General features: G+C 30.5%; 1 protein-coding gene across 17 annotated transcripts in view; it reads left to right on the forward strand.

Annotated features, from left to right (window-relative positions):
* Nucleotides 1-17,815, forward strand: part of LOC134685251 (zinc finger and BTB domain-containing protein 17-like) — a 140,838-nt gene that overhangs the window by 48,513 nt on the left and 74,510 nt on the right. The window contains exon 5 of one of the 17 annotated variants that reach the window (XM_063544829.1): nucleotides 14,523-14,902. The exons of 7 other annotated variants lie outside the window; for them this stretch is intronic. In XM_063544829.1, the coding sequence (XP_063400899.1) occupies nucleotides 14,523-14,692 (170 nt within the window). In that variant the 3' untranslated portion in view covers nucleotides 14,693-14,902. Of the gene's footprint in view, nucleotides 1-464; nucleotides 948-2,262; nucleotides 2,498-3,062; nucleotides 3,284-3,591; nucleotides 3,828-5,733; nucleotides 5,973-6,377; nucleotides 6,599-8,612; nucleotides 8,813-10,446; nucleotides 10,660-11,531; nucleotides 11,753-14,522; nucleotides 14,903-17,815 lie in introns of those variants that run through there. 9 more of the 17 variants (XM_063544803.1, XM_063544830.1, XM_063544826.1 and 6 more) reach the window with 9 other exon arrangements.

Consider the following 17,815-nt stretch of genomic DNA (forward strand, 5'->3'; position numbering starts at 1 on the left):
AGATTTGCAGAAAGTAATGTGACACGCATTGAAAATTTGTCAAAAGCCATTATAGCAGTTCGAAGTGGTCAGTTGTCTCAGCGACAAGCTGCAAAGATATTTGGAGTGCCTCAAGCAACCCTTTCTCGGAAAATAAAACGGTTAAACATGTCAATGCTGCCTCCAGATTCTTTACCACCGTATTCTTAGTTCTGATGTCACTGGTCGATTTTTTTGTTGGTGTGATTTTCGAATGGTTTAGGAATCTGAATTATAAAATGTTGACCTTGGGTTGATAAATTTTGAGGATTGAATATATATTTCGTTCAGGGTTGGATAATGTCATTAAAAGATATTGCATTAAGTATTGGTAAAAAAAATGTATATTTTGATAAAATGGGAAAGTCCGAAATAATTTTAAAAATCTTGCATTTCTACCAAATCATGTGTCTCAGTATCTAGGTTAATCTTCAATGTACTTTCAGAGAGGAGACAATATAATTATAGAAATTATCAACCTGAGATTTTGGAAGTTGCTGTAAATGCTGTGTTAAAGCATGAATTATCCCAGCGCCAGGCCTCTAGAACGTATGGGGTACCTCAGCCTACAATTTCAAAAAGAATTCGAATGATGAGAACAAGACAACTGCTTGTTCACAGAGAGCTAGAAGTTGTAAAGGAAGAGCCTAAAAATAATAAAGAACATTCAAAAGATACTATGTAGAACTATACTGTATTTTGATGGGTTCATGTTTGTCAGTTTAAGTTTTTATGGTCATGGTGCATTGTTGTTCAAAATATGATATATATATAGAGTGTACAAAGAGTTATTTTGCTTATCTTTATCTTTTTTGATTATTTGTATTGACTGCTGGTAAAGTGGTTTAGACTACAATTTGATTTGACTTATAGAAATAGGTGCATTCATTATAATTTTTACATGGACAGTACTATAAAACTGCTTGAGGTTGTGATATAGATATTCATAAACAACATTGCTATATTGGTTTAATTATTTTTATTTTTTTTATCCCATTAATACAATGAATTAATCTCATTTACATAAGTTGAGTAAGACTTGTATAGCTTGCTATATGGTATCGTTCTGGCACTCTGCTCACAGTTGAAGGCCATATAGTGACCATGCTTTAACATCCATGTCATTTGGACTATGGTGGATAGTGATTGACAATCATACAAAATCTCCTTATTTTTGTATTAGCTTGTAATGATTCAGATTGACCTTATAATCTTTATACATGATGTAATTTTGTAAATGATTTGGGCTTTGTTCAAAGAATATATATTTGTTGTATGAAATACTGATTGTTGTAAATTGTAAAATGATGCACTTATTTGTGTATTTTTGAATATCTTTTTCAATAAAATATATATTATTAAAATTTTCTCATTTATCTGTAGATTTTCTATATGGGTGTCTGTTGTCCTGTTTGGGATCTTCTGGTACTTCGTCTGCTGAAATTGTATATCTCAAAAAATAAATGTTGTAGATTTAGAAAATTTTGCCTGAAATGCCATAGGGAGATTCCAATGTGATTGTAAAGCAGAAGGTGTTTTGGTATCTCAGTTTGTTGGAATAATGGTTCTACAGCTTTTTATTGTTTGAAACACATATTTTTGTCTTGTATAGGCTTGTAGGAATTTTCTTTGACCTTAATGGACGAAATCAATTTTTTGATCTTTGATATATTGGTTGGAATGGTTTTTTTTATTGGATACAAGATTACAAGTTTATTGATGAGTCTTAAGATGCAAACAAAAGTGAATTTGTGTAGTATGATACTATCTGAATAATTAGAGAAAAGAAAAGGGGGTAAGGTGCGGACCAAAGCATGCTTTTTGAAATCCAACAAAATCAATCTTTTAATGGATCAAAAAATTCCTATCTTTCAGACTCTCAGAAAACATTTCCAAAGAAGAGAAATTATGATGCTGCAAATATGGACCTGGCAGTGAATGCTGTATTTAGTGGCTCAATGTCGCAGAAAAAAGCGGCTCAAACTTATGGAGTGCCACAAACTACCATATCATTAAGACTATCCAAATTAAGAAAAAAGTTCATCAACACAAAACACAATTTCTGAAACGAAATTACTGCTCCTTTGTAGTGCATTAAATGATTAGTTGTAATGAAGATTTCAAAATGTTGTCATGTTATGCAAGCTGCCAGAATTACATTTTAACGAACGATGTTGAGAAAAGGGTGGATGTTTGATTGACACTTTATTGTGATTGAGATTTTGATTTTTGGGTATCTTTCAGATCAAGCAATGAGAAGTAGTGGTAGGAGGTGGAATTATGACATGGACACTTTAGAGAAGGCGGTTGAAGCTGTTTGCTCAGGAGCTATGATTCCTACTGTAGCAGCTAAAGTGTTTGGTGTACCGAAAACTACTTTATATACTAGACGATCAAAAATGAGTAAAAAGACTGATAGTTCACAATTTCATACTCAGGATAATAAGAAATGAAAAAAGTTCTGATCTTATGAGGAATTTTGACAATGTGTCTAAAATGGACTGTGTATTTAGAACAGTTATTAAATGCAATGTACAGAATTGATGAAGAAATTTGATATTTAGCTGATATTGTGAATAACACTGACTCGCTGGACTTGTAAATTGAAAAAAAAATGGAATAATCCAGATATGTAATAACAAGATGGCATGGTTGCAAATATGTAGTTTATAAAAAATGTTGGTTTTTAGAATCTTATAATATACAGTGACTGAGTCGAAAAGCTTCTTGTAAAAATACTTGTTGTGAATTGTGATGGAAAAAGAGCTAAAATAAATTTGATGTATAGAGTTGAGTTTCATCTTTAATGAGGAAATGTTTAACTTCTAACAGCCTTTTGAGGTTTTGTATTCGATATTGTGAGAGCAATACTCGTTTCCATTTCTGATGATTTCCTGTATGGCTTTTCTTTATTCCAACCCATACAGTTTTCGATCTCATATATTTATAGGTCTTTATTAATGTTTGTCATTTCTAATAAATTGTTGGATTGCCAATTTTACTCTTTATTATTGGGATTTATCTTGGTGATTTTGTTTTTTCAGATGAATTTAAAGTTTACAAGAACATGCAACTTTGTAATAGTAGAAAATTAGGGTATAGGAGATATGACCAGGTGACTCTTGAGAGAGCTGTACAAGCAGTTGAGAGTGGACATATGACTCAGCACAAAGCTGCAATAGTGTTTGGCGTCCCTCAGAGAACTATTTGCTATAGACTTTCAAAGGAGAAGAGGAAAAAAACTGGCTAACAGTTTTGACGAAAAAGTTCTGGCTTGTGATTTGATTGTGGTGCATGTACAAAATGAGGTCGTAATAGATGGGACATGACTTACCAATTCTAGCAAGACTATAGACTTTATGAAATTAAATAAAAGCCAGAAATCAAAGAGTAATGGGGTTATTGGAAAAAGTGTTATACAAACCAAACTGGACTGATTTGAAACAAACAATTGATTTGATATTTGACTGCAATTCATTTGATTCTAAATGGTACAGTTATCTTATCGTAGATTTTCCTTTCATGTGTGGTTCATTTCTCCTTGAATCAGTAGAAGTTTCTGTATATTTTCAGATCCTGGTAGATTAAAGAGAAAGATGATAGAATATAAATTATATGCACCTGAAAATCTTCAGAGGGCATTGGAAGCTGTTTTTACTGACCAAATGAATTGTAAAGAAGCTGCTATTACTTTTGGAATACCTCAAGCCACATTATATAGAAGATACACTAAATATCACGAAGAAAAAACTAAATTGCAAAATAAAACATTTGAAGACCATTTTAAGGGTTAACAATATCCAGACATTTCTTTTTATGTCATGTGACTGTGTTAAACTAGTTTTTGGGTTCTATTGAAATGAATGCCTTTAGAAACAAGAGGTTGTTACATGTACTGATATCTTCAGATATAACTCTTTATGTTGAAAATTTACTAACTTACTTGGATAATCTCATTTTGTATTGATATGTGACTGAATGTAAATAATGCAGATCATGCGTTCTGTTTTTTTGTTAAAAAATGCAATTACTTGTATATAAATTGAATTTACTTTTTGTCATGTGGTGTATTTGTTCCAATTATGAAAGAAAGATTAAAATTCAAAATACAACAAATATGTATATTTTTTTTCTTGATGATTCCTAACCTGTTTATTTGGGGAAGGGGAAGGGTGAAGGTTGTGGTCAATGCTTTAAAGAGATTTGACATCAAAATGGATTTTTTAGAGCTTCTGTGAATCTTTGGTATATAGATATCTATAGTTGTTATTTAGATGATCAAAATTGTTTAAAGATCTTCAAACATTTTTTTAATCATTATACTTACAATTTTGGAAAATTTTAATAAATTATCATTTTGATTGAATGGTTAAATGTTTGGAGTCTAATGTTGGGATTTTCACAAATGTTTTGGAGTATGGATTGCATGTTTTACTAAACTTAATCATTACTAGATTTGTTCAAAAAAGTAAAATTCCTTCATTAGTTTAAAAAGAGAAATCTTGTATTTTTCAGATTATCAATTTGATAGAGGGGAAGTGGGCTATAGAACATACTCACCTATAAACCTCCATAAAGCCATGAACGCTGTCTTTAACAAAGAGATGAATCAAAAAGAAGCTTCGATTAAATTTCAAGTGCCTCAATCCACTTTGTGTAGACATTATGCTAAATATAGATCACACAGATCAAAGTTTAAAGATTCCTAGTTGTTTCTGTACAGAATAGATACAAAATGTGACATGCGCTGAAAGAATTTTTCATAAAGTTCATATTTGTAAAAAACATTCTTGATTTTAATTTTTTCATTGTCAAAACTTTATTGTGGCTTTTGTGGCAGAATTTTTTTTGTGTGTGTATGATAGTAAGGTCTGAAAATACTTTTCATTTGACATAATTATAATTGTCATTCCTATTAAACTGTAAACAAACTTGGCAAATAGATATGTACTCAAAGTAGCTACAAACTGCTAAAACAAGGAAACCTTGAAAATTAATAGCTTTACAGTATTTGATGTTGCATTGTATAAAAGAATCGATCATTATCATATTGGTTTTTGATATGAAATATTATTTTTTTGGAGATATCTCATTGTCTGAAGGTTTTGATATTGTTACTTAATTGTCAGCTGCTTGTCTTTCTGGTGTATGTTGTTTTTTTGCCATGGTGTTGTATTACCTATAAAACTATATAAATGGATAGATTCTATGTAAGAGTTGCAGTAAGAGCTTACTAATAAAGTCCATTAGAAAGCAAAAAAAAAAATATTCAAGAAACATATAAAGAATTTTACCTATTGATTTCCGTATGTTTCAGATTTTTCATGGAGAGGAAAGAAACGAGCCAACTTTTATAGAAATTATGATCCTCAAAAGTTAGAGAATGCCCTTGATGCTGTACTAAAGGGTTCAATGTCCCAACATCAAGCAGCTCGGGTTTTTGGAGTCCCTCAAGGCACAATATTTAATCGACTTGCAAAGCAGCGTAAACAGGCAAAATTTAAAATGTCCACAGAATAGCAAGAAAAGTTGTAACAATCAAAAATATTTTTTTTTATTGATATCGCTCTATATAATTGTGATTTTGATGGAGAATTGTACTTTCATTGGCACTCATAGCATATCTTCTTATATTTATATTTAGGTTATTTAAAATTGATAATAAAAATGAAAAGGGCAATAGAATAACATTATGGCCTTTGACATGTGTTTCAGATCAATTCCATGGTAAAAAGAGGCGTTCAAATGTGGGTTATAAACAATATTATAATAACCAGATGGAGAAAGCGCTCAAAGCTGTGTTTGACAATCACATGACACATAAAGAAGCAGCAGTGAAATTCGGTGTTCCACGAAGCACTATTACCAGACGATTACGACAATACATATCTGATAGACAAATCTCTGAACAAAAAGATAAAACTCAACATAATTCATAATAATGTCAATTTTAAAGGATTAAATTGTACAAAATAATATTATATAGAATTAAGTTACACATTTAGACAAAATTCACAGTAAGAGTTTTGTATATTTTTACAATGTTTAGAATTAATAAAAAAATTGTAAGGAAATTTGATGATAATTGGAAAAATTGAATTTGATTGTACTAAGAATACTATATATCCAAAATTTTGTAATATTGATAGAAAATGGCAAATTATCTTTATCTTTAATTCAAAATTAATACTTTATTCTTAAAATGATGCTTTCTTCTGATCATTTGCACTTAGATTTTTCATATTAAGACCTCTGCCAAGTCGTCATTTTTGAATGTTTTTAACTCTGTTCTGTTAGCAAATCTCTGTTTTGTCATCTTTGAGTGGTTAAAACACATAAATCTTTATGGTGTTTTTCAGGAATGTCAATGAAAAAGAAGCGTTTCCTTGCAGATTATAAAATGTATAATCCCCAAAATTTGGAGAAAGCCCTTCAAGCTGTTTTTACCAAACAAATGAGCCAAAAGAAAGCTGCTGAAAATTTTGGTGTGCCGCAAACTACCATCTCAAGACGACTTCCTAAATTCATCACTGATTTAATGGAATCTGCCAAGAAAATACCATAATTTAAGACATTGAAAATTATTTGAAAAATCAAAACATTCAAATTTTGATATTGTAACTTATCTTTTTTAAAATTTAAACTTGAAATAATTTGTATTTAGCTAAATTTGGCAATTTCTTTAAATTACAAGTGAATTATTAAAGGATCCATTGCCCATTTGTTTACTCTCAATTTTTTTTTTTTATCTTTTTAACATTTAATAATACTTTAATAATGATAGTTGATACGTTTTAACTATTGTTTATATAATACATGATATAAAACATTGCATCATATTACATGGATAACTTGTTTGAACTACAAATAAACACTATGAACAAGTAAAATTCTATTTTGTTTTTAATATATAGTTGATATTATACTCTGCTTTTTGTTGGGGTACTTGTTTTTCAATCCTCAGTTTTCTATATGGTGTTTTTTTGGACTTGTATATAAAAACAAAACAATTAGTGGGCAGTGTATTTAAAAACAAAACAAAGTGGGCAGTGTATATAAAACAAAACAATAAGTGGGCAGTGTATTTAAAAACAAAACAAAGTGGGCAGTATGTGTATTTAAAAACACAACAAAAGTTGGCAGTGTATTTAAAAACAAAACAAAGTAGGGCAGTGTATTTAAAAACAAAACAATAAGTGGGCAGTGTATTTAAAAACAAAACAATAAGTGGGCAGTGTATTTGAAAAAAAAAACCTATAAGTGGGCAGTGTATTTAAAAACAAAACAATAAGTGGGCAGTGTATTTAAAAACAAAACAATAAGTGGGCAGTGTATTTGAAAAAAAAACTATAAGTGGGCAGTGTATTTAAAAACAAAACAATAAGTGGGCAGTGTATTTAAAAACAAAACAATAAGTGGGCAGTGTATATAAAAACAAAACAATAAGTGGGCAGTGTATATAAAAACAAAACAATAAGTGTGCAGTGTATATAAAGACAAAACAATAAGTTGACAGTGTATTTAAAAACAGAACAAAGTGGGCAGTGTATTTAAAAAAAAAACCTAATAAGTGGGCAGTGTATTTAAAAACAAAACAACAAGTGGGCTGTGTATATAAAAACAAAACAAGGACAAGGCATTCAATCAGACCCATCCAAAGTACAGAAAACAGATCAATATATAACTTGGTAACCAGAAGATTTGAAACAGCCAAAAAAGGCCATTCGAATGGAGAGCAATACGCTGATCATTTGCATTAATGGTAGTCGAAACTGTCTCAGATTTGCCTGTGGGAGCAACAATTTGAAGAAAATAGTATTTACAGATCACAAAAGCAGTACAAGTGAAAAATAGATAATAAAAAAAAGTTGATTTGAAATTGGATGATCTGAATTAATGTTTAAACCATCAATATCTTGTGCTAGAATATTTCATTTGCTTATGTTTATCATTGTGGTTGAGTTGTATAGGTAGTCAATGTATGATTTAAAGTCTTGATGGACTCGTATTACAGTAGATAACATCTAACAGAACATGAAATTGTGCATCAATTGTTCGCTGAAAGTCTGTGCATGTTTACCAAATAAACTGACCTGAATAACATTTTACTGATGTTTTAATGTGATGTTAATCCCATCAAACAAATAGTAAAAACCTGCAAAATATATAGATTATAAACTAAATGATAAAAGATGACTCGGGAACTTGTAATCAAGTGCTTGTCATTGCTTTGTCACTACAATGTTTGATTTTGCTCATTGTTAAAGGCCATAAGGTGATCTGTGGTAGTAACCGTCCTTGTCTTTTGATCTCTGGTTGATAGTTGTTTAATTTGCAATCTTACCAAATCTGATATTTGTATTGAGTTTATAAAGAGTTAGAATATTTTAAATTGAAGTCTCATCTTATTTTGTTATGATTTTAACCTAAGGAAAACAGGTGCAAATTTTATAGTTTGTGTTTGTCTATGCAGTTGCAATTTTAAGCCAAAACTACACTGTTTGAATATTGCGGAAACATTTATGACACACAAATGTTGTCACATGCAGATCTTGACATGCAAGAAACACTGGACTTTTGTTTGTATGTTTCAGAACAATCTTGCTTGACTGATGCAATGGGCCTTTTATTACCAGTGAGACGGCAGTACGGTCCTCAGATGTTAGAGCGAGCTATTAATGCCGTTATGTCTGGAACAATGACACAGTCTAAAGCTGCTCGGGTATTTGGTGTTCCACAAACAACTATTTCAGGACGAGTGAAAAAATTAAAGCCCTAATTTATCGTTGTGGATTTTTATTACGATAACTTGTGTAAAAGTTATGAAAGAGATGACAAAACTGCAAGAAGTGACTTCCACTCTAATGAATAACTTTACAATGGACATTGCCATTTTTTTTATAAAAAGTAATAAAATAAACAAAAAATAAACAGAACTGACCATATTAATTGAAACTAAACATTTTGTAAATAACAGTTTGTAGAAATCAATCTTTATATATCAATTAAATGTAAAATAATTTGTTGTTTGAATTGGTTTCATCTGTTGGCCGAACGAGCATGCAAGGACTGTATAGCCAGTCACATGTGTATTAAACTTCCATATATATCTTATGGCCTTTTATAAGTGACTGTTGATGATGTGTTTTGCTCAATTGGTTGAAGGTGACTTAATTAGCTTGCCTACAACAAGGTTATTTTGACTCATTGGCAATCAAAATACATTTCCGTACTTTTGTATAGAAAAAAAAATGCTTACATAAATTCATGTTTTGCAAATGTTTGTTGAATATCATGGTCTTTTTCAATGTTTCGGTCAAAGGTACAAAAATGCTTGACAGTTTATCTGTCTTAATAGCGGGTAGAAAGGTCATGCAAGCAGAAAGTTCATGTTTCATTGTAAATGGTTGAATGTTAAATAGTATCTTTTGTAAAGTAGATGTCACACAAGTTTAAATACCAGTGTCTAAATGAAATTGCATGTCTTGCAGGTTTAAGCTCACGTTTCATTGAAAGAAGCCATCGTAGTACAAGATATAAAAAGTATGATGCACAAGATCTGGAACGAGCGATGGAGGCTATATGTCATGGAAATATGAAAATTGTTGACGCTGCCAGAATGTATGGCATACCGGCTACAACATTATCTACACGCTATGCCAAATGCAAAACTAAAAATATGTGATCAGCGGAAAGAAACAAATGAAGTTTGACTGCTGTAAAACTAAAATTTTAATTCACAATTTTAAATCAGCAATATTGATTATCAATCATGTTTTGTATTGAGGTAATTTCATTATTTAACATAAATGTTGATGTTACTATCTAAAATGAAATGTAATTATGATAAAGGTAAATAAGCTTAAATGTCGAAGTTTTTCAAAGATTTGTTGAAATCAGTTATGACTACTTGTATGAAGTTTATTGTAGTGGTCAAATGAACTGCAGTTGAAATTTATTTTTTGAAAATTGATAGTTATTTTAAGGTTAAATTCATCTTTTCATATGTTTTTTTTTGTCAAATAAATGATTTTCATCATGTATGTGCTGTATTTTCTAGTCAATCAATTGTTTATTGTGGTTTTGTGTGGCTAAAATTTAAATAGTATGAACTTGTAGTGGATTATTAATTTTAATCAAATTTAACTGTCCTGAAAATGTGGGGTCATAACAGTTTTTACATTGCTTATTTTTTGCTGTAAAGTTTGTGTGCAGATATACAGGTTTTAAGTTTATTATTTTTTGGGTATGATATAAAAATGTATAAAATTTGAAGAAGTCCAGAAGGTATTTGTTTTAATTTTTGCCTAAAAGGAATGAGAATAAAATGTTTATTAGAAATGATTATAATTGAATGTAAATTTCAAAACAATTGAATTACAACTTATTTATATAAAGTGAATTACAACTAATTTATATGTATTTCAGACAAACCATATAGGAAGATTCGATGTTATAGCCATGAAAATTTACAACAGGCAATTGCTGCAGTTCTAAGTGGAGTTTTGTCCCAGAATAAAGCTTCTTTTGTTTATGGTGTGCCACAAAAGACAATTTCTAGGAGAATTAGAAAAATAAGAGATCAAAATACAACTTGAAACTCTTCACAATTAGTTTTGAGCATGAAACTGAAAAAAAACTTAGAAAAACTGAAAAATGCAAAAAAAATTAAATGTATTAGTTGCTGATGGAGTTATTTGATGATGAAAAAAATTATGCATTTTGTAAATAATAATGATCACAAAGTCTGCTTGCTTGTACATGTATTTGGAATAGTATAATAAAAATATATAGCACTTTTTCATTTTATTGAAGTATGGTTAGACTAGATTTTGAACACTACTTTGACCAAAAGTTGGACATCAAAAAGATTATGTACAGAATCAAATAATCAAGGAAAATTGGCTCTTTTGAAATGGAAAGATGAAGTAAATTTACATATCAGATGCATATGGCTATGTAAAAGTCCTTTGTTTTATTGCTTAAATGATTTGGCTCTTTGATTATGTATTCACCCTCCTCTTTGATTACATGTCTTTAACTGTTATATTTCTTCTTTTATGGGTTTCAGGCATTAATTCACTTATGGTTATCTTATTGCATTTGTTGTTGTTACTGATAAAACAAAATGTGTAACAGGTTTTATGAGTTGAGAATTCATATACATGATTTGTCATGGAAGCTATTTATACCAATTAGCATTAATGGCAGATACAAATAATTGCATTTGATAGTGTCTGTTTTTGAGCTTGACATTAAATGACCTTCTGTCTTAGTCGGTTGGTGAAAACTTTTCTTGGTTTACTATTTCATTGACAAGTACCTTAAATCCCTGTATTCAACTTCAACTTGAAAAATGACCACAAATTGGTAAAACATTTTGAAGAGCTATAACTTCTCTTTGGAAACTGTATCAGTAAATAAAAGTAAAAGTTGTTGACTACTCATTTTGGTGGCGGCTTTGTATAAGACTGTGACAGGAGTAATTCTTATGTCTATCATATATCTTTCAGACTATTTCTCCGTGTATTGGAGAAAGAAGAAACAGCGTGAATATAGTCCAGAAAAATTAGAGGAGGCAGTGCAAGCAGTACTTGAGGGACGACTGTCACAAAACAAAGCTGCCCATCAATATGGAGTACCGCAGTCAACTATCTCCACTAGGATCTCTAAAATGGGGGCATCTAAACTTTTACTACCGCCATTATTCAGAAAATAGATCCATTCTCTTATGACATTTATAAACAGTGATATTGTTTTCTCAAACATTCCATCTCCTTACATTTGACTATGACATTTACATTGTTTGACTTGATTTAAAGCTACTTGGATGAGTAAAGAATACGGTTGAGGAAATTTTTTTTCTTTCAAGACAAAGAAAATGTGTTGTGATGAATTTGTTGACAAGAATGTACTGTCGAGTTCAGTTTGACTTTTGTAAAGACGGTTTGGAGGATAACTTTTTGTTGCATTTTCAAACTGCATTTTTTTGGTTTATTGATTTGTATAGAACATTTATTATGGATTTTAGTCATATCTTGCAGAAGTTAATGAATCAGATTTAAAAAAATTTACATATAGAATAAAGGGGATTTTTTGCAATTTTTGTTTTTACTTAGTTCTAAAGACATTTTTCAGAACTGTAAATCCGATAATTGATGCATGCAATTTTAGTTCAACAATAGTCCTGCTGCTTTTTTGTTTGAACATAATATAGCATTCATGTTTGAAATTATGGTATTATATTGGAAAAGTTACAAAACTTATTTATTAAATTACTGAAATTCAGTTTTCCCTTTTTCATTTGGAATAACTACATTTTTGCACTGTATATCTTTCAGATAACAAATCTGGACAGGTTCACAAGAGTGGAAGATATTGGGTCTATAATCCTGACAATTTAGAAATGGCCATCCAGGCAGTGCAAGCTGGGCACATGTCCAAAAGCAGGGCTGCTCGATATTTTGGGGTCCCAAGAACAACAATTTGCTCTCGAATGTTTAGAAAACCACCAGATAGCCTACCAGAATAAAACATATATATAAACTCAAATAGACCTTCAAAACATTAAATGAACATTTATTCAAAGTTTAATATTTCCTGCAGAAAATTTAAAGACTATAAATCTTCTAACAAGTGCATTTATGTCTTTCAGATATGAAGATTAAGACAAGGAGGAAATTAAGGAAGTACAAACGTGAAAACTTAGAAAATGCTTTGATTGCAGTAAAATCTGGGCAAATGAGTCAGACAAAGGCTTCACAAACATTTGGAGTACCTCAGTCTACGATAGCTACCAGAATTTCATTGTGGAAACGTGCCCAATTCTTAAATAAGAACTTTGATACATAAACAATCTGGATTGCTATTGGAAATTAATGTAAAGGCTCATAGCTATTTGGTGTTTAAATAAAAAAATAAAAAAACATATTTTACAACGAAAAAACTGTGAATATAATGAGTATATTCAGTAACAAGGATCCATGTACTAGCTTTCAAAACCAAAATGTTGCAAATTTTGATGCTAATAATAACTTAAGATTGGAACATTCAATGCTGTAAATAATGGTTGATAATTAAGTGATTTCTGCTTGATTGTAAGGAAAGGCTAAATACCAAAAAGTTTTCATTTTAAATTTAATCAATTATTTTCATTATAAAAAAATAATAATCTTGAGTTCAATCAAGTTGCTATGTTTCTATGGCTTAGTTTGTTGGAAATGGTGTAAAATTGTTGTAAAATAAAAGCTGTCAATATTGTACTGATTATTATTATATTTTTTTTTGACAAACTGACTGTAGTACTGTACATAAATATTGAAGACATTTAAATTGTAAAATCCCAATCTGACTGTATAGGCCTGTATGAAAGTGAGGGTGAAGGTTTGAAAAATCATTGTCTGTTTATACTAAAAAAACAGCAATGATTTTATTTCAAACTTGAGAAACAAATAATTTAGGTTAATGAGGTTGTGTCTCTTAGAATGGAATTGTCAAAATTGAAACGTTTTAATTTGGTATTGATTTTGATTTTGAATACTCTATGAAGTAAAAGCTTACTGGTAGTGACCTATAATGGTTTACTTTTACAAATTGTGACTTGGATGGAGAATTGTCTCATTGACACTCATACCATATCTTTTTATATCTGTTTGTGTGTTTCAGATCATCATAAAAGAGAAAGAAAAATGAAACCTTTTAACAACCAGAATTATTTAGGAAAAACAGAAGTGAAAGGAGAAATGATCAGTCCAAACAAAGATCCCATATTTCAAATGTTTCCATCTCAAAGGGGTTTTAGTCTTAATCAGAAGCAAAGACGTGGGCCAAAGCCAAAATCTTATAGACATGAAGCTTTAGATAAAGCTGTTGAAACTGTCTTAGCAGGGAAAATGACTCAGACCCAAGCAGCCCTCTTTTATGGTGTCCCTCAACCTTCAATTGGTTGTAGAATTTCACGTTCAAGGAAAAAGCAAGATAATAAAACATGGATGTCTTAGCATATACTGTACATGTAAATGCCTTTAATCTTGTTGTCTAGTTTTTCCACCCTTACAATTTGCCTCAACACCAATTGTAACTTTTATTTGGTCGGAGAGAATTGTTTGGTTTGTAATATTGATTAAAATGTCTTGTTTTGAGAGCATCTGCTTTTATGTGATTTGCAAAAGGTTTTTTCAATTTTTGACTGAATAGATTACTATATACAGAGCTCTTATACTTGATAATTTATGAAGTCGCTCTTAAATGATATGTATGGAAATTATTTTTTACAGTGTCAAAAATGTATGATAGTGATGTATGATTCTTTGAAATGATAATTATTTAGCCTTTGACTTTTTGTCTTGCTTTTATTACTGGAACATCTTTGTTCCTGGATTTTGAAAATGTTTAAATTTCGAGATAGAAGAATAAAACAGTATAAATTTAAATTAATTTAAAATGAATATTGAAAAAAAATCTGAGAGGAAAAAGAAAATGATACTATTCCTTATATGTTTCAGCCCAATCACGTACTAATGCTAAAAGGCAGTGGAGAAGAGATTACAAGCCACAAAAACTGGAACAGGCAATTGCAGAAGTTTTAGCGGGCCGTATGTCGCAATGTCAGGCTGCCCGTGTATTTGGTGTTCCTCAACCAACAATTTGTTGTAGATTGAAAAAAATGTCTTGATATATTTTTTCTGAATATTTTTTTAAAATTTGGTGTTGGGTTTTATATGTTCATATTTTGTTTCTGTCTTGAATAAGTATTTGTACTTGCCTGTAGCCAGCTAATGTTGGACTTTTGAAAATCAATTTTCAGGGAAAATAATTAAGAATTTTGGGTTGTAGTAAATTTTACAAATTATAAAAGAGCACTTGCAACTGTCTGTTGAAATGTAACAGTAGTGTTTTTATCTTCAGATAGAAATATTGAAAATTTAACAAGAATTTTAATGTTAAAGGTTCTCCATATTTGAATTTTGTAATATTATCAAACGATTCTTGTGTTTCAGATTCTTTGGTCCAACCAGAGAGGCGTCTTCTGCGAAAGCAAGGACCTAAAAAGGAATACAGTCCCCAAAACATGGAAATGGCTATAAAAGCAGTTATTGAAGGGAAAATGACCCAAAGCCAAGCATCTAGGGAATATGGGGTCCCTCAACCAACCATTTCTTTTAAAATCCGTAAACTCCAACAATTATCAAATACATTTACTGGATGATTTAAAAAAAATAATTGATGAGTGGGTCAAGGTTGTGGTCTCATGAAGTTAGTTTTATTGGTTGTATCTTGAAATAGAGCATTTATAATGAAATTGTATCATGGTATTGAGCATTATGGAGCATTTTAGAGCATTTATAATGAAATCCATCAAAATGTAGATATATTCATCTGTTAAATCCTGTTTTGTTGTGTTTCAGATTGTTCAATGAATTATCAAGGTCAGCAATGTGAGAAGGCTCAACCTATAAAACAATATTATAGTCCAGACAAAATGGAACTTGCAATTCTGGCAGTAGTAAATGGCAAACTCAACCAAAGTCAAGCCTCAAGGTTGTATGGGGTCCCTCAACCTGCTATCTCTTACCAAATACGAAAACGAGGAGGGGCGTATATAAAAAAGTCATAGAAACCACCACCACCACCAAAAAAAGAAAATAAATTGATTTAGTAATAGTTCCAAATCTTCAATTATCATTTTGTATTGGGTACTTCAATTCGCTGATGTTTTCTGTATTGGATACAGTTACATATATAGATAGCTAAGTCTGAAATTCTTTTGTAAGATTTAAAATTTATTTGAAAGAAAAAAAGGGGGAATTTGATACTTGGAAAGTTGTCGTCCGAATTTAATAACTGGTACCCTTTTTTATTGTACTAGTACTCTAAATTTGAGAACTGACTTCACTAAGATTTTGCAAGAAGGGTACACTAAGACTAAGGCTGCTAAGATATTAACTGTATAAGCTGCTTGATTGTCCATCTTGTATGAACGATTCTGTGATTCTGTAATGTATTGTATATAATATAGTATAATGTTTATATTTACTGAAAATTTGTTCGTGTTAATATTCAAATATTGCAAATTAACATAAGTGCTTTTGATATTGTTATATAGGGAGTATGTGTCCTGAAATGATGCACATTTTTTGGATATTTGAATATGCTTCTATCTTAAAAAGGGTTAAGATGATAGGATAATCAGCTAGCAAAGTGGATTCATTATTATTCATTTCATGGATACCAATTTTCATGGATTCCATTTGTTACAGACAAACCTAATTAACTTACCTGTTCAAGGGATTATAATTTTTTTAAATCTTGTATTTAAACTTCAGCAAAACCATACACATCTTATAATTTCATGATCTAGTTGAATGAAACTGACAGTACATATTATTGACATTGTTATACTGAGAATGCATTTTTGAAAATTTTGAAATGAGATTAAAATGAGCCAAATTAGTTGTAATATTACATAATGAGAATGCGATTTTCTACTGGGTTATTTTGATAATTGTATTGACAGTTGTTTTTCATTCCATTGGTGCATTGATATATATTGTTGTTGTTTAATTACTATTGATTGATTTGTATATAATTGTACTTTCAATGTAATTGCAAAGTTATTTCATTAAAAATTGTTAAAAAGTAACATGTGTGTTGAATTGAAATCTGAATTATTGTTCTGGATAGACCAGACATAAGTTCAAAAGACTTTTAATCATGTAGTGCAAATTTAGAAAAAAAAACTGAACCATTTCATTTTTATGCCGTTAGTTTTCTCCTTTGAATTGTGTTACATTGTCATTTTGGGGCCTTTTTAGCTGACTGTACAGTATGGACTTTGCTCATTGTTGAAGGCTGTACTGTTACCCATAGTTGTTTATTTCTGTGTTATTTTGGTCTCTTGTGGAGAGTTGTCTCATTCGCAATCATACCACATCTTCTTTTTTCTATTAAGGGACATACATTGGGAAAGGACTTATTGTGGGAAAATAACCAGACAAAATGCAGATATATAAGTATAAAAAAGAAGATGTGGTATGATTGCTAATGAGACAACTATCCACAAAAGTGTATATTTACCAGAACAGCACTTCTATGGCTTGATTTAAAAATGTGGACTGCTGAAGGGTAGAGAAAATAGTGTTTAATTGGGTTTACAATACACAGAAAATAAGAATATCTGTATTGATAGGTTACTGCAAGAAAGGACATGCAAAAAAAAAAAAAAGAGTTTCTGTTGAAGTTTCAGATGGATAATATCACTTAAGTTATTCCTTAAAGTGGTACCAAACTCTTTCACTTAAATTTATTTGGCTTGTTTAATAAGTGTCAGTACCATCCATATGTACAAGGAAAAAATTGGTAATAAGTGTCAGTACCATCCATATGTATGGGAAAAAAAACCCGTAATAAGTGTCAGTACCATCCATATGTACGGGAAAAAAAACACGGTAATAAGTGTCAGTACCATCCATATGTACGAAAAAAAACTGTAATAAGTGTCGGTACCATCCATATGTACGGGGGGGAGGGGAAACGGTAATAAGTGTCAGTACCATCCATATGTACAAGGAAAAAGAACGGTAATAAGTGTCAGTACCATCCATATGTACGAAAAAAAACCGGTAATTGTCAGTACCATCCATATGTACAAGGAAAAAACCCGGTAATAAGTGTCAGTACCATCCATATGTACGAAAAAAAACCTGGTAATAAGTGTCAGTACCATCCATATGTACGGAAAAAAACACCTGGTAATAAGTGTCAGTACCATCCATATGTACGGGGAAAAAAATGGTAA

The sequence above is a fragment of the Mytilus trossulus genome, chromosome 9 (genome assembly GCF_036588685.1).
Source record: "Mytilus trossulus isolate FHL-02 chromosome 9, PNRI_Mtr1.1.1.hap1, whole genome shotgun sequence".
NCBI lineage: Eukaryota > Metazoa > Mollusca > Bivalvia > Mytilida > Mytilidae > Mytilus > Mytilus trossulus.